Source organism: Dendropsophus ebraccatus, chromosome 9 (assembly GCF_027789765.1).
Source record: "Dendropsophus ebraccatus isolate aDenEbr1 chromosome 9, aDenEbr1.pat, whole genome shotgun sequence".
In the NCBI taxonomy this organism is placed as follows: Eukaryota; Metazoa; Chordata; class Amphibia; order Anura; family Hylidae; genus Dendropsophus; species Dendropsophus ebraccatus.
The window spans coordinates 25,286,303-25,307,463 of NC_091462.1; the positions used below are offsets into that span (position 1 = coordinate 25,286,303).

A 21,161-nucleotide genomic window follows, 5' to 3' on the forward strand; every position below is an offset into this window, starting at 1 on the left:
TTTTGGCATTTTTAATAGATAATTTTTCAGATATAGAGCAAATAGGATGTTAATTTACATTTAAAGGATATATTTCATTCTTTATTGCTCCCTTTGAAATAAGTTTTGCCTAGGACACTCTTGTTTCTAAATGCACCTACAGTATCGATAAGGAAGACCCCTTTAAGTGACAGTATGCATATGCCCGGCCATACTATATGGGAATGTTGGATCTTTCTCAAACAGACTTCCCATTTGTTGCCCCATAGACTGACGTCACTGGCACTATGGACAATAGTCGTTTTCTGCGATCATTTCGTTGGAGAAACTGAACTGACCCTGTATAAAAGAGTTTTAAATCCAATGCCTGAACCCCATCGGACTATGTGACCCCAGAAATGGGTTATGGCAATGATTTTCTGCAGTAATCCCAAACACCACCTTGAGAAGACTGCTAGAAATATTAGTAGTCCTCTTGGTAAATTGTTGCACATTGCCCGTCTGCAGCTAACGTATAGCTCTGATTGGGCTCAATAAGAAATCTGTCTTCAGTCAGCTCTTAAGCTCCCCCTAATGGTGACTGCAGCAAAAGCTTTTCCGATTAGAAGCTGAGACCAGTTTCCCCATTAACCCAGTTTCTCAAGGTCTATAAGGCTTTTCAGATTTTAGAATAACATGGGGGTCCATTTCCTTAGGAAGAGAGGTAGGCACAAATAGGGAATTGCTGTGAGGACACCATTAAAGGTATGAATTAAAGGTTTTTTTCATGAAAAAAAATAAAAATTCTTTCAAATCAACTGGTGCCAGAAAGTGCCAGAGATTTGTAATGTATTTCTATTTAAAAAAAAAAAATTGAGTCTTCCAGGACTTATCAGCTACTGTATGTCCTGAATGAAATGGTGTATGTTCTCCAGTCTGACACAGTGCTCTCTGCTGCCACCTCTGTCTATGTCAGGAACTGTCCAGAGCAGTAGCAAATCCCCATAGAAAACATCTGCTCTCAAGACTGGAAAAAATACCACTTCCGGCAGGACATACAGCAGTTGATAAGTACTGGAAGATTTTTTAATAGAAGTGAAATACAAATCTCTGGCACTTTCTGGTACTAAAGTGAAAAGTGTTTTCCCAGTAATTGAAACAGATTACAAAGTTATATATCTTTGTAATATGCTTCAATCACCTATCTGCCCCCTTCCAGGAAGTGAAGTAAACTCATTCTTACCTAATGACTGTGGCAGCCATTTTGTCACAATGACATCATCAAGAGAGAGGCGGGCCTAAGCCCTGTTAAGCCAGCCTCCCTTTGTCAGATGACTCAGGTTGCTCAGCTCTGATTGGCTGAGCAAGCTGTAAGCCATCTAACAGTTCTACACAGTCAGTTAGACGACACAGGAGACAAATGCATCATGGGAAAGCCCAAACCAGGAAGTAAAGAAAAAATGGAAGTTCAGGGACCTGCAAACAGCGGGAAATTCAAACGGAGAAAGATGGTAAGTGGGAAAACTATTTTTATGATTGATTGATTGATTGATTCCTTTTTTTTTTTATCAGCGCCGAAGTTCCCCTTTAATGCAATTTATTTTTTAGTATATATATATATATATATATATATATATATATATATATATATTTATTTATTTATACACTGCATTCCTGGATAACCAATATAATAGCTGAGCGGTGATCTCTACACTGTCCTGTTATTTGCATCTTGTTGTGTCCTCTATGGTTTATAAATCAGTGTACTGTTATTGTGGTCACTATGCCGTCCATGTTACCGTACTCCTTTAGGAATCAAATCTTTAGTGATTTTCTGACAGCGTAAAAACCCTTTGATGGACAGCTATTATAGCCAGTGACAGCCAGCTGACCATAGCTGAGTAAAGTATCATAGCATTCTCCTTCTAGCTATAGGAGGGGCTCCCATAGGTCGGACCTCCACTGATTTGGCCTTAGTGGTGTATCCTAACAATATACCATCAATGTCTGTGGTGAACAACCCATTTAGAAGCTGTTCATACAGAGCAGCCCATACAGAGCCCAGTCCTCTATATGTTTCAATAGGCATATGGACCGGTTGTTGTCTTCATGAAATAACTCCTTTTGTTAGGGTCCGTTTACACACACAGATTACCTGACAGATTTTTGCAGCCAAAACCAGAAATGGATTTGAAAAAAAAGAGAAATCTCAGTCTTTCCTTTATGACCTGTTCCCTGGTTATAGTCCATTCCTGGCTTTGGCTGCAAAAATCTGTCAGATAATCTGTGTGTGTAAACTGACCCTTAGATTTTCCTACAAGGCCTGATTTAGACAGCCACATCTTATGGTGCGTTTACACAGACAGATTTATCTGGCAGATTTTGGAAGCCAAAACAAGGAATGCATTTGAAAAGAGGAAAAATCTCAGTCCTTCCTTTATGACATGTTTCCTGTTTATAGTCTGTTCCTGGCTTTGGCTTCAAAAATCTGTCAGATAAATCTGTCTGTGTAAACACACCCTTTGTGTCAACATTATGGCTGATAAATCCAAACCCAACTAACAGCAGCCTAGCCTATGATTCTCATAGTTTGGGTCATTAGGTATTTGGTCAGGCCTAGATTTGTGGCCGTATAACCTTATCCATATTAAAGGAAATCTGTCAGCTCCATATCCGGTTCAGAGCTGCAGACATGGGTAGATAGCTGATAGGGGGGATAAAACAAGTGATACCTGTCTCTTACCTGATGGCTGTTTTCAAAGTTATAAAATTATGTTTTCCTTCTAAGCTCTAAGAGGCTGTGCTGAGCTACAGTATGCATACCTCATCTTTCCCCCACCCCTCTCTGCTCTGTAAGATTGATATAATAAGGATCAGTCCTGAAAGCCAAGCCGGGAGGAGTGGGGGAGGGAGGAGGCGGCATGCTGTAGATAAGCCCAGCCTATTTGTCACTTAGAATTAAAACAGTCTGATATAGAGCTAACAGATTCCATTAACACCATCTAAAGGAGACCTTCAGTTTATTTAACTAATTTTATATAACTACATAATTTACATAAAAATATCAGGAAAATATTTTTCCTCTCATTTTTACATAAAAAACACACAACAAAAAGCTGCCACAAAACCACCCGGTGTGAACACGGCCTTATTTTAATGACTTCAGTGATTTCATCATGCAAATGATAATATACACATAGTATGAAACACACAAAAACACCGCGTGTATTGCAAAACAGTCGTTTATTGTATCCGTGCCACACAAACTAGTGAAAAAAAACTACCCTCTTCACAACATTTTTGTTTTAAATAAAACAACTTCAAGTACAATTGGTACAAAAAATGTCGGCTCTTCTTGCCTCTGACGGGCCACCATACCACACAGTAGATAAAACACAGTGGTTACAAATGTCTTTGTTGTCTTTTTTATTATTTATTTATTTTTTTTTCCTTTTATTATCATCGTTTCTGTGGCGAGGCAAATGACGGGAAATGCATCTATGAAAAAATACTGTGTGTAGGAAATTTGTCACACGTTTCATTTCACATGGATACAAATGATTATAATTTTTTTTTTCCAGGCCTACTTGGCTTCAAATGATATAATAATAATAATAATAATAATAATAATAAAAAAATGAAAATAAAATAAAACAAATAATATAATAATAATAATAATAATAATAATTATAATAACAATCATAGAAAAAAAACATGAAAGGAAACAATATAATAAAAAAACACACACAAAAAGAACAACAAAAAAAACAAACAAACCACAATATCATATCCCCTACGCCCCTGTTTTAAAGGCAGGCACTACCAATGTTAGGGAGACGCCACAGCGTTGGTAGAGGATACTGTACATGTTATAGGTTAATATTCACCTGACTAAAATAAAATGCTACAATCTTTCTAAAACAGACATCATACCCGACGCCTGCAAACGATATGTACACATCATACAAGACTGAATATAAACAATAGTGAACAGTATATACATAGTTCTCCGCTTGTCTTCACCATCTTGAAATACAATTTTACCTATATGAGTGATGCAGCAACGTATATTTATATAAATGTCATTGTAACTTTACAGTAAAGTTCCGTTTCAGTGCCGTTCCGGCACATCTGTGTAAACAGTTTTTCTTGGCTTGTTTTTTTTTTTTATTTATTTTTATTTTTTTATATTTTTATTTAATTTTTTTTCCATTTTATTTTATTTTATTTTAACATTCTTGTAGTTTCAAGATTTAAAGCGATAATTTTTATTATTTTTTTTATCTCTAGTCTTCCTTTTCACAGAAAACGAAGATTTCGGTCTGCTGTTTTAATCATAAATAATTCATAAAATTAAATACATTCACTAACAGTAAGCTAAAAAGTAATAAAAAAATAACAAAATAATAATATTAAACAATAAAAAATAGATATTTATTGAGAAGGAAGGAGGGGTAACCCCTTTCCTCAGTACAGCTCTGGTGGATGAAGAATCAGTGCGTTTTGATATATTTTTTTATTACCTATTGCACTATGACACCCTTTTTTTTCTTTTTAATTTTATTTTATTCTTTTTTAGCTTTTTTTTTTTTTTTTTTTTTGAGTGTACGCCCCTGGACACTACAGGACACAGTTGTAGTTGATATAACGCACACGCAAACACAATAAAACAAAACAAAAATCAAAAAAGGGTTATGGTCATCGATGTTGTAACCTATGACTTGTATTGATGACGCCTCGGTCTCAGATGGTCTCGATCCCTTGTGTGTGTGTGTTAGCCTTCACATTGCTGGTCTTGCTGTTATCAGGATAATAGTCGAATGGTTTAACTCATGTTGAAAATTTCCGTCCATCTTTTTTCAAAGTGTATCCTCATTTTGTGTCCGGCTCGGCCGATTTCAGAGTCGTCTTCGTTGAAAGTTTCACAGTTGTTAAAGACAAGTCTGACGTCCAGAGCAAAAGCCTCAAAACTTGGGTATCTGCAGAGGTGTCAAATATATCATTGTTACAGGACTATAGAAATGAAAGGTGTTTCCATTATACAGTACTGAGAGGTGATGCACTTGCCGACTTGCTTCATGTATTTGCACTGTGGTGCGTACAGTATATGCATCATGTACTCACTCAATTTTAGAGTATATAGTGGGGATGCATATATTATATGCATCACATACTCACTGTACAGTATTGAGTGGTGATATACAGTATACACTTAATGCATCATGCACTTGCTTACTGTACAGCATTACGTCGTGATGTACAGTATACAGTACATATACATCATATACTCATTGACTGTACAGTATTGTGTGGTGATGCATAAACTATATGCATCATGTACTTGCCCTGTATAGTATTTAGAGGTAATGTCTACACTATATGCATCTCACTCACTGTACAGTATTAAGAAGTGGTGCATACAGTATATGCATCATGTAATTGCTCACTGTACAGTATTGAGTGGTGATGTAATATATATACAGTAAAACCTCGTTTCCCGAACACCTCGGTATTCGAACTAAATTTCCCCCTGATGTTTTGCTCGGTACTGCTGGAGGATGTGGGGAGAGACAGGACAGTGCAGGGAACCGGCTTCTTTACACAGCGTCCCCACATTCAGAGGCAGGAGCGGGCGGCTATTTAAACTTGCCGCCGCGCTCCTGCTCCTCTCAGCTGTGGGGGACACCCTGTAAAGAAGCAGAGATTCCCCTCATTATGATGGGATTCCCCACTTCTTTACAGGGTGTCCCCTGCAGCTGAGAGGAGCAGGAGTTTAAATAGCCGCCCACTCCTGCCTCTCACTGTTGCGGGGGATATGGAGTGTTTTTACACTCTGCGGAGTGTAAGAACCAATTAATCACATTTACATTGTTCTCTATTTCTCTATGGGAACTTACAGCTTGGTTCTCGAACTGCTCGGTTCTGGAACAGCCTTCCAGAACCAATTATGTTCGAGAAACGAGGTACCACTGTATATATATATATATATATATATATAATCATGTATACACTATGTGCATACACTATATGCCTCACTGCTCAATTCACAGGGAAAGTGAAGTTTTGTGTCCCCTTACCTGGGCCAGTGAATGTAAAGTGAGCTGCCATGCATACAGCTCTTTACGGAGAAGGGACTCTTGTCTATTGCTGGATTCCCTGCTCCTGTACAGAATACTGTGCACACTATGCGAGACTGTTCACTAGATGGGGCAAGGTAAGTGTTGTACCCCCTAACCCTGACGTATGAGTATAAATTGAGCTGTCTTACAGCAGGCCTGGTGAATATACACTAGCTGTTGTGAGCGGAGATGCTCCACCTTCCGCTTTAGATTTGTCAGGGGGCAAAATAACCATTGAATTTAGTGACCGTAAGAATTCTGCACCCCAGGGCCGTCTTTCCCATTGGGCAGGGTAGGCGGCTGCCCGGGGGCCTATGACTCATGGGGGGCCCCAGTGGCAGTCGCCTACCCTGCAGAAAGGGAAAGACCAGGGGCGGGCTGGGCCGGGGGGCATGTGTCCCCCGGGCCGGTCTTCCTCACCATTGAGTGGGCCGTGACCCGCGTCCGACCCTCTGCAGTGGTTGAGACTGAGAGAATAGCGCGGCCGCCGCGCTATTCCCTCAGTCTCTTCCGGGCCTCAGTGATCCCCCAGGTGCCACAGCGCGCAGGCACGTCTGCAGGCACCTACATCAGGTCCCCAGCGGTGACGTCACTTCCCTGACGCGCCGCTGAGGACCTGAGAGCGAAGAGAGGAGCCGCCGTGCTGCAGCAGGGAGCAGCTGCTGCCGACTGAAGATCCGGGCCGAGGAGAGGTGAGTTGTATTTTTTTATTTTTTTTAAACCCCTTCACATGTGGCCACACAGAGGGGGGGGGGGGGTTGAGATGCACAGGGGGGCTATCTTACATGGGAGGATGCAGGGGGGGGGCTATTCTTTATGGGAGGATGCACAGGGGGGGCTATTCTATAAGGGGGATGCACAGGGGGGCTATTCTATAAGGGGGATGCACAGGGGGGGGCTATTCTATAAAAGGGGGGATGCACAGGGGGGCTATTCTATAAGGGGGGATGCACAGGGGGGGCTATTCTATAAGGGGGGGATGTACAGGGGGGGTTATTCTATAAGGGGGGATGCACATGGGGGGCTATTCTACATAGGGGGATGCACAGGGGGGACTATTCTATAAGGGGAGATATACAGGGGGGCTATTCTACATAGGGGGTGCATGGGGGGGCTATTCTATAAGGGGAGTATTCTATATGGGGGGATGCACAGGGGGGGCTATTTTATAAGGGGGGTGCACAGAGGGGGCTATTTTACATAGGGGGATGCACAGGGGGGGCTATTCTATAAGGGGAGGATGCACAGGGGGGCTATTCTATATGGGGGGGATGCACAGGGGGGCTATTCTATATGGGTGGATGCACAGGGGGGCTATTCTATATGGGGAGATGCACAGGGGGGCTATTCTATATGGGGGGATGCACAGGGGGGCTATTCTATATGGGGGGATGCACAGGGGGGCTATTCTATAAGGGGAGGATGCACAGGGGGGGTATTCTATATGGGGGGGATGCACAGGGGGGCTATTCTATATGGGTGGATGCACAGGGGGGCTATTCTATATGGGGAGATGCACAGGGGGGCTATTCTATCTGGGGGGATGCACAGGGGGGCTATTCTATATGGGGGGATGCACAGGGGGGGCTATTCTATATGGGGGGATGCACAGGGGGGCTATTCTATATGGGGAGATGCACAGGGGGCTATTCTATATGGGGGATGCACAGGGCTATTCTATATGGGGGGGTGCATAGGGGCTATTCTATATGGGGGATGCAGGGGGGGCTATTCTATATGGGGGGATGGAGGGGGGGCTATTCTATATGGGGGGATGCACAGGGGGGCTATTCTATATGGGGGATGCACAGGGCTATTCTATATGGGGGGTGCATAGGGGCTATTCTATATGGGGGAATGCAGGGGGGCTATTCTATATGGGGGGATGGAGGGGGGGCTATTCTATATGGGGGGATGCACAGGGGGGCTATTCTATATGGGGGGGATGCACAGGGGGGCTATTCTATATGGGTGGATGCACAGGGGGGCTATTCTATATGGGGAGATGCACAGGGGGGCTATTCTATCTGGGGGGATGCACAGGGGGGCTATTCTATATGGGGGGATGCACAGGGGGGCTATTCTATAAGGGGAGGATGCACAGGGGGGGTATTCTATATGGGGAGATGCACAGGGGGAGCTATTCTATATTGGGGGGATGCACAGGGGGGCTATTCTATATGGGGGGATGCACAGGGGGCTATTCTATAAGGGGAGGATGCACAGGGGGGGTATTCTATATGGGGGGGATGCACAGGGGGGCTATTCTATATGGGAGGATGCACAGGGGGCTATTCTATATGGGGAGATGCACAGGGGGGCTATTCTATATGGGGGGATGCACAGGGGGGCTATTCTATATGGGGGGATGCACAGGGGGGGCTATTCTATATGGGGGGATGCACAGGGGGGCTATTCTATATGGGGAGATGCACAGGGGGCTATTCTATATGGGGGATGCACAGGGCTATTCTATATGGGGGGGTGCATAGGGGCTATTCTATATGGGGGATGCAGGGGGGGGCTATTCTATATGGGGGGATGGAGGGGGGGCTATTCTATATGGGGGGATGCACAGGGGGGCTATTCTATATGGGGGATGCACAGGGCTATTCTATATGGGGGGTGCATAGGGGCTATTCTATATGGGGGATGCAGGGGGGGCTATTCTATATGGGGGGGATGGAGGGGGGCTATTCTATATGGGGGGATGCAGGGTGGTATTCTATATGAGGGTACGCAGGGGGGGCTATTCTATATGGGTGATGCAGAGGGGGCTATTCTATATGGGGGATGCAGAGGGGGCTATTCTATATGGGAGGATGCAGGGGGGTATTCTATTTCTTTTCCCCCACATGGGGCTGCACAGCACAAGGTTAGGGGGGATGCGGGGACTTGATCTTGGGTGGGGGGACCCAGTCCACAGCTGTGCCCAGGGGCCCATAGTTTTGTTAAGATGGCCCTGCTGCACCCAGGTAACCTGCCCCACCCCCATGCTGAGCCACTGAATGGAAGCATTCTAGGTTACATCCAGAGGCTGAAAACCAATACAGACAATCCTCTGCGATTCTGTGCCAAGCCTCTGTAAACTTGTGTGGATTTTGCGGGGTCTGTGCATCACGTGAATATGTCATATGTTTGTCTTCAGGACTGAATACACTTTCCCAGAGCGTTCATCATGTTTATAGGACTGTACTTACTGCCCACTGCTCAGCTTTTCTCTGATGGTTGCAAAGTCCATAGGTTTCTTGATGACTTTTTTGTAACCAGGAACAAGTTTCAAGTTAACAGGAAGCAAAAAAGGCCAAGCGTCCTCATGAGACTCCATCTCAGACAAGATTACACTAAAAAACAAGCAAAGTGACATCATTGTGTGACATCTAGTTTTAATACGTAAAATAATAAATAAGTATAAATCTTCTACTGATCACAACAACAAATATGTTGTCTGAACTCCACAGCTCCCCCTAGTGGTGTCTGTAGGCAGTCATTATATTATAATTTAAAGTTTTTTGTTAGTTTTTTTTTCTTCAAAGATTCCTTTATAGATTTTTTATTATGAATCCCCAAAGGCACTGACATCCAATAATGTGTCCAGGAGAAGACATAATATTTCTTACCTACAAAGAGCCAGATCCTTGGGGTCATCCTTGGCTGAGGCTTTAGATTTCTTGGCTGCTGGGGAGCTCTCCTGCTTGGGAGGACTAACATTATTTTCATCCGCTTTTCTTTTTTTGGAGTCCTTGCTGCCTTTTTTGCTGGATCCTCCGGATGCTACAGGTGCGTCTTCCTCTTCGGCATCGGCTGATGCTTTCTTTCCTTTTTTCTGCTCGGATCCCTTCTTCCCTTTTAGATTGGCCTTCTTCATTTTTAAAGTATGTCCGCTTGCCTATGATAGAGATAGCTATTATATATATATTCCGCTATAAACCAATATGGCGGGTTCTAGGCCTAGGAGGCAAAGTGCTGTACTGAATGACAGGTAAGGAGAATCTATAATATTCTATAATCACAGTATCATTACAGCTGATATAAGATAGGCTGCTTATACTGTATGTTACATTGTCTCATTTATTGCCAGGCCTCATATATCACAATGAAACACTGGCACTGATGAGTATGTTTTACCTTAGCAATACAGGCTGGGCAGAACCAGTCGCCTTCTGGAATAGCCGTGATCTTGGGCCGATGGCAGTAGGTGTGACAACCTTTATCACAGCCGTCACATAAAAGCAGCAATTCCTCGTTGTCCCCTTTGCGGCATATTTGGCAGTACTGAAATACAAGTAAAACACATGAAAATAACGCAGGGGCACCATACTCCATACTATGGCCCTCTAGTGGTTGAAAAATTACAGATCCCAGCATGCCCTGACATACATCCAGCAGGTGTTAGGGTGTGCTGGGAGTTGTAGTTTTGCATGAACCACAGGTTAGGGACATACATAATCTGATAAGCACTGGAAGACTTCTGAAGGAGAAGTCCGGCAAAATTTTTATTAAAGTATTGTATTAACTCTCAAAAGTTATACAAATCCCCAATATACACTTATTACGGGAAATGCTTATAAAGTGCTTTTTTCCCTGCACTTACTACAGCATCAAGGCTTCACTTCCTGGATAACATGGTGATGTCACTTCCTGGATAACATGGTGATGTCACTTCCTGGATAACATGGTGATGTCACTTCCTGAATAACATGGTGATGACACGACCCGACTCCCAGAGCTGTGCAGGCTGTGGCTGCTGGAGAGGATGATGGCAGAGGGACAGTGAGTGACACAGGAAACTGGAGGGACACTGAGCATCCCTCTGCCATCATCCTCTCCAGCAGCCACAGCCCACGCAGCTCTAGGAGTCGGGTCGTGACATCACCATGTTATCCAGGAAGTGACATCACCATGTTATCCAGGAAGTGACATAACAAGGTCATCCAGGAAGTGACATCACCATTTTATCCAGGAAGTGAAATCATTATGTTATCCAGGAAGTGACATCACCATGTTATCCAGAAAGTGGCATCACCATGTTATCCAGGAAGTGACATCACCATGTTATCCAGGAAGTGACATCACCATGTTATCCAGGAAGTAAAGCCTTGATGCAGTAGTAAGTGCAGGAAAAAAGCACTTTATAAGCATTTCCCGTGATTGGTGATTTGTATAACTTTTGGGGGGGGCAATACAATACTTTTATAAAAAGTTTCGCCGGACTTCTCCTTTAAATAGAACTAAATTACACATCTATATAACTTTCTGACACTAATGGATTTGAGAGATCCATTGAGTACCCCTTTAATGGGGCGTGTCCCTGCCAAGCCTGACATTGACCAATCAGTGTTGACCATGTCAGACTGTGCAGTAACAAACCCTACTGATGAGCAGAGTGGTAACACTCAAATGTCAATTTAATTATCCATTTCCAGGAGGGATTATAGAGGATTGGCACAGTGCAAAGTTATAACAAAAGAAGATTCAGAGTAGTTATTTTATAGGGAATTCACTAAAACATACATGTCAGTGGTGACAGATCCCCTTTAAAAATAACCTTTCTGAGGCTCGCTGACTTGGGAGAATAACATTTCAGGAAACAGAGACTTCAAGGAGTTTTCCTAATAACTTACAACTTTCATGATGGATTTTTCCCAAGCAATAGATTTCTGCAGCTGCTGAATGCAGAGTGACACTTGTGCAGCACTGCGGGCCTCCGACAGCGCTTTCCTCCAGACCTTCAGACCCGGGGCAATGTCATCTTCAGTCCTGCAGAAAAAAAAAATTGATTAAATAAAAAAGTATTGAATTTTCTCAGAATGGCGACATAAGTAACAATCAAGCTGAAAGCCAAGCGGTGACAAAACGTAGATAAAAAGCCAATATACAGTATGCGACATTAAAGCAAATGAATCAAATGTAGAGCACAGGTTGATTGTAAGCCGAGAAACTTAGTGATAATCGTATACAGGTAAGGTACAGGCTATGCACTGACTTTACAGGATTATTGACATACAGAACAAACGTTATAGTACAAAAGCACCATGCAGGATTACATGATTGTCAAAAGACATAGGAAAAGCTACAGAAAAAAAAAACAGGCAGGAAAAAACAAGCTCCACCGAGCAAAGAAACACAGTGATTGGTTATATATATATATTAATTTCAATGACCTACCCGTCACCATCACCACTAATAGATGGTGCAGGAGCAGGGACAGTAACTGTGCCCACATTATCCAGTTTGATCTGAATGGTGGTACTTAAGGGGCTCTTCAGATACCTTCTCTCAATGTTCCTCTCCAAGTCAGTCAGCCTGGTTACAGCTATATCTAGTGGGTTGTCACTCTTCCGTTCTAGAGCACATGAACTGCGTCCTTCATCTCCTGTGTGGTCTCCATCATGTTCCTTATGCCATTTGGCAACAGGTTTATGTTCGTGATATACCAAGTCTTCTCTCTCAGAATCGAGCTCCGGGCACATCCAGCCCTAGGCAGCGAGAGAAACGTCAGAACAAGTTCTAGAATTCATGTTCCGCAACATGATCAGCTTTCAGAGCACAATGAAGAAAACAAAAATGGACAGAGTACAGGGTGTGGGCCGAATATGTGTCAAGGACTTCAGTCAGCTTATCGAACCCCCATAGATCATTATTATAGAAGGGACCATGGCAAGGGTTGTGGCCTCTTCACTTCAGATTCAATAGCAGTTGTACCCAGCAATATAGCTCATCCCACTAAACTAAATAGGATGAGAAACAATGCCAGGTAACACTGCCCCTTTAATAAGCTGAGTGGTGGGAGTGGGAGAGTTGGACCTCCACCAATCCGACATTGACATCAAAATAACATTTTTGGAAACTCCCTTTAATGCCCTATAATGCCAGGGATCAGTAATTAGCATCCTTCAATTGGTCCCGCAAAAAACAAGCCCTTATATGATTTTGTATTGGAAAAATAAAAGTGTTATGGCGAGAAGGAAATTTGTGTTCTTAAAGGGTTAAAGATATTTTTATCCAAGACTATTCACAAAGTAGATTTTTATCAATGAATTGGAACAATAAAAAAGTGAAAAACAAGTGAAAAAGCAAGCTAAAGAAGACTGCAATGTAAGAGTGGCTGTAAGGGTGGTGCAATGTAAGAGTGGCTCCGGTTCTATGGACATGACCCATGGCCTATATGTCATTCTACATTTTCCCCCAGTGAACGTTGCAGGGCAGATGTAAAGTTTGACAAAAGTAGATGCTAATTTTCAAAGCCAGCTCCCAGTGGGGTGGTCTCATGTATTCTAAGTCATTGAACCCTTAAGAAGAGATAGTCGTTTCTTTGCGACAAGTAGAAACTCTTGCCTTCACTTGTAGACTAGCGGAAGCCACTCTTCTCTCGAGATCTTCCACCTGCTGGAGAATTGCGATATCCACCTCCATCTCGTGATCCTCCATACACCAGTTCTCCACCACATCTCTTGTCAGCTCACCGTGTTCTTGTCCTTTTGTATCTATGATAGCTATACATGCACAGCGATAAAAAACAGAATAGTGACTGTTGTTGACCAGGACCATTGTAATGCTTGATGAATATTGTCTTCTCTATAATACTATATGTGGTCCAGTAACAAGGTGATTCTTAGGGTCTTCTAGGGGTTTTCTAGGCCAGACAATTTATGCAATTATACTACATGATGTCTGAGAACACGACACTTACGTTCTTTATTCTTCACGCAGGCCTGGGTGATATAGTCTAAGTGCTTCTGAATTTGCTTCTGTAAAGACTTTTCCCTTATACCTCGGGGGTTCAATACTTTAAGCAGAGATTTCAGATCTTCTGGATCTGTGATTCTCCACCAGCCAAACTGCATTTCTATAACAAAAAAATATCGGAAACTATATAGGTAAATGCAGTCAACATATACACTTAATAAAATAGCTTCCTATTTCCTCCAGTGACTTTGAAGGTGAAATTTAGTTGAAGAAACTATGTAACATATGAGCTGAGCTATGGTACAAAAAACTTTTAAAGAGTACCTTCTGGAATTGGTCGGGGGCTGGGAAAATCTACTTGTTTGGGTAATTCCACCGCGGGAGATGGGGTACAGACAGACTTGTCACTTTGTGGCACAGGTGATTCACTTTTGCTGGTTTGAGCATTTGGGGTGATGAATGCATGCCCATTTCCTTCAGACACTGCAAGTCCAAGACTCGCCACCGAGCTTGGCATTGGGGAAGAAAAAGGAAGATTTCCTGGCACAACTGGTGATGGCCATCCGCAAAACTGAAGTCCCATCAGTGGTAAACCAGGCTTCATCTAGAGGTATCAATTGACAACAATATTATGAGATAAAAAGCATAAAAAAAACTTCTGTATATGTATAAAACTTATGCTAATTCCATCCAAGACCTCGTGTCTCTGCAGTAAAATAGTTGTTTGGGAGAACCAGATTTACTAATCACACCAATACAATTTAAAATTTAAATACACAACCCCTTCCCCAACATGTTTCGCTCCTAAAAGTGGCTTCAGGGGGTCAAAAGCTTATAAATTTGAAATTGGGGCTATACTTTAATGTGACCTACTCACCTGAAGTGGAGACATTGTGAATGGACTGAGTCCCAAACTATTCTGTAAAGAAGAGGAGGAGTTCATGACCGGTGATGGCACTGGGGAAGGAGACTGAGAAGGATGCTGGGATTGGCTGGTAGAAGCTAAGGATGTGGAATACTCTAAATGTGTTATGGAGGTGTCATCACAGGGGGTCCGGGGAAGGAGACTGAACCATTTTTGGCTCTTGTCGGTCAGAGTTTTCAGCAGCTGTTCATTGTGAATTATGGGAGAATTGTAAAACTTTCCAGAACCGCTGACGACGGGGCTGAATGGGTTCAGTTCTGTCTTTTCAGGGTTACATTGGGAAGTGCTGGCCTGCAGGATGATGGGGGTGCTCCTGGCATTATTCTGGAAAGGCATAGGGCAGCCATTTGGTGAGTCACTTGGTTTGGGGGTTACAAGGTCCATCTCCGGAGGCATTTTGGCTACTTCTAGCAGTTTGCTCAGTTTAGAAAAGGATCCAGGTTTTTGAAGGAATAAATTGGTGCTGTCTTTATCCTTGAGACATTTCTGCTCCCCTCTGACGGTGTTCACACAGTTAGGTTTCTCCTCGCAGCTCTCAATCACTTCTTCTTTTATCTGGATGTTTTCTGCTTGCCGCTTCCTTTCTTTTTCTTTTGCCATTTCTTCTGGACCTATAGAGGGGTTGATAAACATAGACACCGGATGGTTGGTCAGTGATGGAGTGAACACATACAATTTAGAGATTTGGAGATACAATTTAGAGATTTATAAAGCTGTCCATATAAAGGGGTGTAGCTAAGGAGGTGACACAGCAGGTTGGAGGGGTCAGTAAGCCACTGTGTCTTGGCTTAGATATATAGAGACTAAGGGCCATATTACATGGTGTAAGCAAGTGCCATCTCAATGCGACCTAATTTAAGTGAGTCACTGACCCACAACACCAGTGCCCAAAGGGGAAGCAGCTAGGCATAAGGCTAATTTTAACTTATTGTCAAATACTAGTCCCCTCACCTTCACCGCTCTCCATGCCTTCCACAAATATACCGCCACACTGTGGAAGAATCCAGTACCTACGCCGGTAGCGATCTTGCCCAAACATCATGGAGCGCAAGGAATGAGATGATTCAAACAACTTCTTCCTGTATTGGTTTTGTTGCTGTGAACACAAGATATAGACATATAAGAACCTCTCTAGTACAGGCATGGGCAGGATCGGAGTCCTATAGTGTCACTTTTACTGTATAGAATGAACCTATGATGTCCATTCTTTACCTTTAGTAGCTTTTCAATCTGTTTCTCCAGTTCCTCTACAGTAGCCGTCTGATCTCCATCATCCTATAGTAAACACAACAAAATAAAGTTACAAAAGGAAAGGAAATCATATATACACAATCCAGTGTAGTAAGGGAATGGAGCTCTGGGGACTTCTAAAGACTGACAAGCTGCCAGCTGGATGTTTCCCAGGTGAAGAGCTATAAAAGAGTGACAGGTGCTCCCATGCGTGTATACTGAGGAGGGAAGACCCCACAACAAAATCAATATGGATCTCCCCCGGGTGAGGGCTGTCGATCAGCTACACCGCCAGCTCCCCAACCGCTCATTCTTCCTACCCCACCTCCACTGCCCTGTATGTGTTTGTGAAGTAAATATTGATTTTTCACATTCTAAATATACTGCCATGGGGAATTACTATATATTCTTAAAATTCTATAAATATTTACTATATTAATCATAATATGCGTCAGTTAAAGCTCCTCTATATCACCGTACCCTCAGAAGTAAGACGCAATGCACGTGTATGTCCTGTACCTCATCATCACAACTCTGAGACTTTTTCCCTTTTTTATCTTCATCATCTTCGTCGTCTTCATCTGCCGGGTCATCTGTGTCATCCTCGTCGTCATCATCAAAGTCACTGTCTGCACCCTTCCGCCTGCGTTTCCTGCCAGGTGTGGGGGTGCCCAGTGAGGGGTGCTCCTCTCCTCCTTCGGGGCCTGCAATGGCGTCTCGCTTTCCAGTCTTCTTTGCGTGTATTATTCTAAGCCTTTGAAGTAATGCCATAAAATGGTAATGATTTTGGTTCTCTCAAAAACTTTCACCAAAGCCACCAATGAGAGCGGCAGTATATAGGACATATATACACTTTGATTTTAATAAGAACAAACACATGCCTTAGTGCCGATCTTGTATGCCATGTTGGTGGTGGACCACTGGTTTGGGCTCCCACCAGTGCTGAATATGCACAAATGAGATGTCCATTAAAATATCAAACAGCTTCAAATGCATTCGGACTTGTCATGTATTGAGATCTTTGAGAATTTGCAGATGCCAGGCTCGTACCAATGTCATTGTCATGTCTTCTAGTCTGGGTACATCCCTTTTTCTGACAATGCTCTGTACTCTTTCCAGCCCCCCCATTTCCTATTATAAGGGCCCTATGACCATGTTCCCATTGTCTTTGTTGTAAACATTTAACACATACAACAGGAAACATATCCATAGGTCCCCATTCACCTGATGGAGGCCATTAGAATGACCTTTGGGCCTCCCCCGGTTATTTATGTCAGTAAATGCACAGAGAACACCCTTGGAACAATGATACAGGTGTATTAACATGTATGAATCCAGTCTATTAGATATAAAATTAGTAAGGAAATAAATCAGGAAGAATATCAGAAGAAATCTTACTTGCGGAGTTTGCCTTCGACCATCCACTTGTCTCTCCTTAGATTGGACATGTGGTCTAAACTTTTGTCAATTTCGCTAAAATTAAAAAGCAAAAGACGTGATTTACCGTGTAACAGACAATGAATAAATGTAATAAATCTACTCTTCAGGAGGACATTTACCTAACTACGCTTTTACTACAGGCAAGTTCATTGACTAGGAAAGCAAATACGGACGCCTTCTCGGCTGGGGTGTGTGCTTGGAAGGATTTGGTCTTAAGGCTCTCGGTGAGCTCAGTCTGTCCACAGTGCGCCTCCATGAAGATCTGAAGGATTTCGGACACGTTGTCACGATTGATGCCAATGTTCATCAAATGTTCTCCAAGAGCAGTTTTAGCCTTAAAGAGAAAATGAAAAAAATTTATATAGCTATAAATCTATGGTTAAAAGAGAACTCTGGGCTGGGGTAATTTTTGGCAAGTGCTGGGGAGGATGAAAGATGTAACATGCTCTATCCCACTCTGTCACTGGTGCCGGTACATCTTTCATCTTCCCCCTCCCCAGGCCAAAAATAACCCCAGCCCGGAGTTCTCCTTTAATATTACATATAGAGATATCATAGATTACTACAGTGGTCTAGGATGTTTACTTGTTACTAATCCAATTGCTAACAAATAGAGATGAACAAGCCTGATCGTTTAGCATTTGAATACTGGTGGCCGAACGATGCTCGAGTTGAACTAATTTTTACCAATAAAGCTGTGATATTTCTCACCTTATATCCAGGAGGAACTCCAGGATCACACACGGCAGCAGATAGAAGCCTTACTAGCAGATCCAGCACTTCTCCTAGACTGTCCCCTAGGTTTAATAATCCTTCTTGAAAGACGCTCAGAGATGGGATATCATTATGGATGTCAAAGTCCAGAACTTTTCCAAAGTTACGAAGGAACTGCACCACCATGAGGCAATTGGAGAATGTGCCACCAGACAAGATCAGTCCTGGGATACGTGACAGTTCTGGTAAGGGCTGAAAGAAAAAAAATTATATGATCATTACATTACATTATATTACATTTTATGTTAAAATAAAAGGAATTAGCAAAAGAAAAAAGAAAACAATGGTGTAGTTCACATCTTGTTTTAGCCTATGTTGGAAACATATGCCAAGTCTACTATGCTATTCCAAAAAGTATACTAAAAGGTAACTTTTTCTTATCTCTTGGCCAGGGTGGAGGACGGTTATAAGGAGTGCCTGTCACCCTGGAGGACCTGTTCAGTCTGGGAGATCTCAGTCCACATACCTTCTGGTCCGCCAAACACATATCCTCAGTTGGCTTCTTAAGCTCCTTAGCCAGTTCTAGTTCTAAGCGCCGTTGTTCCAGTTTACGTTCCTTATTCAGCCGTTTCTCGTCTTGTTTCTCTTGTTTTAAACGCTCTCTCTCCTACAGAAAAAATTAAAGTAAAATTTGGCGTCTCTGCAACGTAATACTGTTCTAATTGCACCAATGGGGATAAAAGGTTTATTTAATGCCGCTTGTAATTACTTTAGAGTCTTACTGTCGTTATAAAAAACTTTTAAAAAGTTTTGATCAGCCCGGGTCTGAGTGTTCACACCTGATCGACTGTGAGAACGAGCGAGGAGAGGATCACGATCATCGCCGTCCTCTCCCCGCTTTGTGTCACCTGATAAGTCAGACTTAGGCTATGTTCACACGTCGTATCAAACCGGCCATTCCGTGACCCGGCCGGTCTCTGCCAAAATCATCCCAGCCGGTACTGCAGTACCGGCCGTATGATCTTTATGGCCGTAGTGTTCTGATGCGGGCGCATCAGCGTGCACCCGCATCAGAGCTCCCCATAGCACACAATGAAGCAAGCGGCTGGAGCAGCTCGCTTCATTGTGTGAACTGACAGGGTTTCCTACGGCGGCAATTCATTGATATGCGGCCGCAGAAAACTGACATGTCAGTTCTTTGAGGCCCGGCATGCGATCCTAGCCGGAGCGTATATGATGTGTATATGCTCCGGCCGGGATCCCATAGAACAAGAGGCAATGTTCCACTCTGCAATAAGTACGGCCGTTGTTGCCATCGGCAACAACGGCCATACTTTTACGTAGTGTGAACATAGCCTAATAATGTAAGTCTATGAGGCCGACTCTTTTCACTGAGACAAAGCAGGCAGTGGACAATGCAGCAGTGCGGTCCTCTCTTCGCTCGTTCTCACAATCGGTCAGGGTCTGAACACTCACACCCGGGCTGATCAAAACTTTTAACATGTCAGAGAGACACTTTAAGGCTTTATGGATTTGTTTGGAGCTCCAACACTTTATGAACTTATGGAAATATCTTTTTGCTTATTTTACCTGTAACAATTCAACAGTACAAACTTGATATAAAGGCAAAATTTACCCACAAGTTTGTTTTATTGGCTTTGATTGGAACTGCATCTTAAGGGCCATGTTTCCATGATGTCAAAGGGATTATCTATGATTAGAAAAAAGTAGCCACTTTCTTTGAGAAAAAGCGACACTCTTGTCCTCAGTTTGTGTGTAGTATTGCAGCTCAGTTCCATTGAAGTGAAAGGAGCAGAGTTTTAGTAATACCACATTCAACCTGAGGCAAGAGTGGAGCTGTTTTTTAAAGAAAGCAGCTATGTTTTTTTTTAATTCATGCATAACCTCTTTAAAGGAGAAGTCCGGGGGGAGGCAAAAAAATTATTTCAAGCCTGGGGTGAGGGAACATAAAAAAGGGGTTATATTAACCTCTTCCGGCCCCCTGCAGTGCCGTGTCCCAGCTGGCTGTCTTCTCAGGTCTCCTTCCGGCTATGTCACAACCCGTATGACGGATGCCCCGCTCATCCAATCAGTGACTGGGGTGGCACTAAATCCCACCTGCTCGTGATGTTTCAGCCAGGTTGTGACATACCCGGAACCAAGAAGATGATGACACCAGGCAGGGTATAGGAGCCCTGTCATGCGGCACAACGCGGGCACAAGCGACAGGCAAGTTTGTGTCTTTTTTTTATTCCCACCCATCCCCTGTCCGTATTGATTTTTCTCCTTTAAGTAATGGTCCCTTTGTTCTCAGAGGTTGGATCATACAATCATACTATTATGGCATATCCCTCTATAAAATGGGAATAACTCTTTTAGGTAGATTTTAGAGATGAGTGAATCTTGAGCATGCTCGGGTTCATCCGAACTCAGGCATGTGGCATTTGATTACCAGTGCCTGAAGAAGTTAGGGTGACTCTGTACCCACAATCTGCCCACCCCAAACCGCTTGTACCTTTGGATAGCTGCTTTTATTCAAGATCTGTCCTGGGGTCCATTCGGCAGGTGATGCAGTTATTGTCCTTAAAAACAACTTTTAAACTTGCAGCCCTGTGTCAAACTGGTGTGGCCTAGAGTAACTGTGCATAAGGCTGACACAACTTCTCTGTCCCTCCTCCCCGCCCTCCTCATCATTAGGAATGCTCCAGGCAGATTTTCTTCTACTCATCACCTGTGTGAGCACGGTATATGGGCTGGATCGTTAAGGCACCTGTGCAGTGTTCACTGCAGGGAAATAGGAAAATACCTGGCTAGAACATTCCTAATGATGAAGAGGGTGGGGAGGAGGGACAGAGAGGTTGTGCCAGCATAATGCACAGACAATCTAGGCCCCGCCAGTTTGACACAGGGCTGCAAGTTTAAAAGTTGTTTTTCAGGACAATAACTGCATCACCTGCTGAATGGACCCCAGGGCAGATCATGGATTAAAAGCAGCTATCCGAAGGTACAAGCGGTTTGGGGGGACAGATTGGTGGTACAGAGTCGCTTTAAATGCAGTCCTAAGGCTGACTGGAAAACATTGACAC

The 21,161-nt window shown here is 43.2% G+C and overlaps 1 protein-coding gene and 1 long non-coding RNA gene across 28 annotated transcripts in view; one reads left to right on the forward strand and one right to left on the reverse strand.

Moving 5' to 3' along the window:
* The first annotated feature begins 1,375 nt into the window (after positions 1 to 1,375).
* LOC138800774 (uncharacterized) lies at positions 1,376 to 19,358 on the forward strand. Its single transcript, XR_011364521.1, has 3 exons — positions 1,376 to 1,469; positions 18,084 to 18,320; positions 18,528 to 19,358. It is a non-coding gene; the product is annotated as an uncharacterized lncRNA (long non-coding RNA).
* BAZ2B (bromodomain adjacent to zinc finger domain 2B) overlaps positions 3,183 to 21,161 on the reverse strand; it is a 267,049-nt gene continuing 249,070 nt past the window's right edge. For 22 of the 27 annotated variants that reach the window (XM_069982753.1, XM_069982751.1, XM_069982754.1 and 19 more), the window contains 17 exons: positions 18,602 to 18,742; positions 18,073 to 18,327; positions 17,481 to 17,695; positions 17,320 to 17,394; positions 16,441 to 16,675; positions 15,904 to 15,966; positions 15,643 to 15,787; positions 14,644 to 15,302; positions 14,091 to 14,370; positions 13,771 to 13,926; positions 13,416 to 13,573; positions 12,246 to 12,556; positions 11,702 to 11,837; positions 10,206 to 10,352; positions 9,698 to 9,966; positions 9,278 to 9,421; positions 3,183 to 4,937 (listed from right to left, as the gene is read on the reverse strand). In XM_069982753.1, coding sequence (XP_069838854.1) covers positions 4,784 to 4,937; positions 9,278 to 9,421; positions 9,698 to 9,966; positions 10,206 to 10,352; positions 11,702 to 11,837; positions 12,246 to 12,556; positions 13,416 to 13,573; positions 13,771 to 13,926; positions 14,091 to 14,370; positions 14,644 to 15,302; positions 15,643 to 15,787; positions 15,904 to 15,966; positions 16,441 to 16,675; positions 17,320 to 17,394; positions 17,481 to 17,695; positions 18,073 to 18,327; positions 18,602 to 18,742 — 3,543 coding nt within the window. In that variant the 3' untranslated portion in view covers positions 3,183 to 4,783. The remainder of the gene's footprint in view (positions 4,938 to 9,277; positions 9,422 to 9,697; positions 9,967 to 10,205; positions 10,353 to 11,701; positions 11,838 to 12,245; positions 12,557 to 13,415; positions 13,574 to 13,770; positions 13,927 to 14,090; positions 14,371 to 14,643; positions 15,303 to 15,642; positions 15,788 to 15,903; positions 15,967 to 16,440; positions 16,676 to 17,319; positions 17,395 to 17,480; positions 17,696 to 18,072; positions 18,328 to 18,601; positions 18,743 to 21,161) is intronic. The other 5 variants (XM_069982771.1, XM_069982772.1, XM_069982770.1 and 2 more) reach the window with 1 other exon arrangement.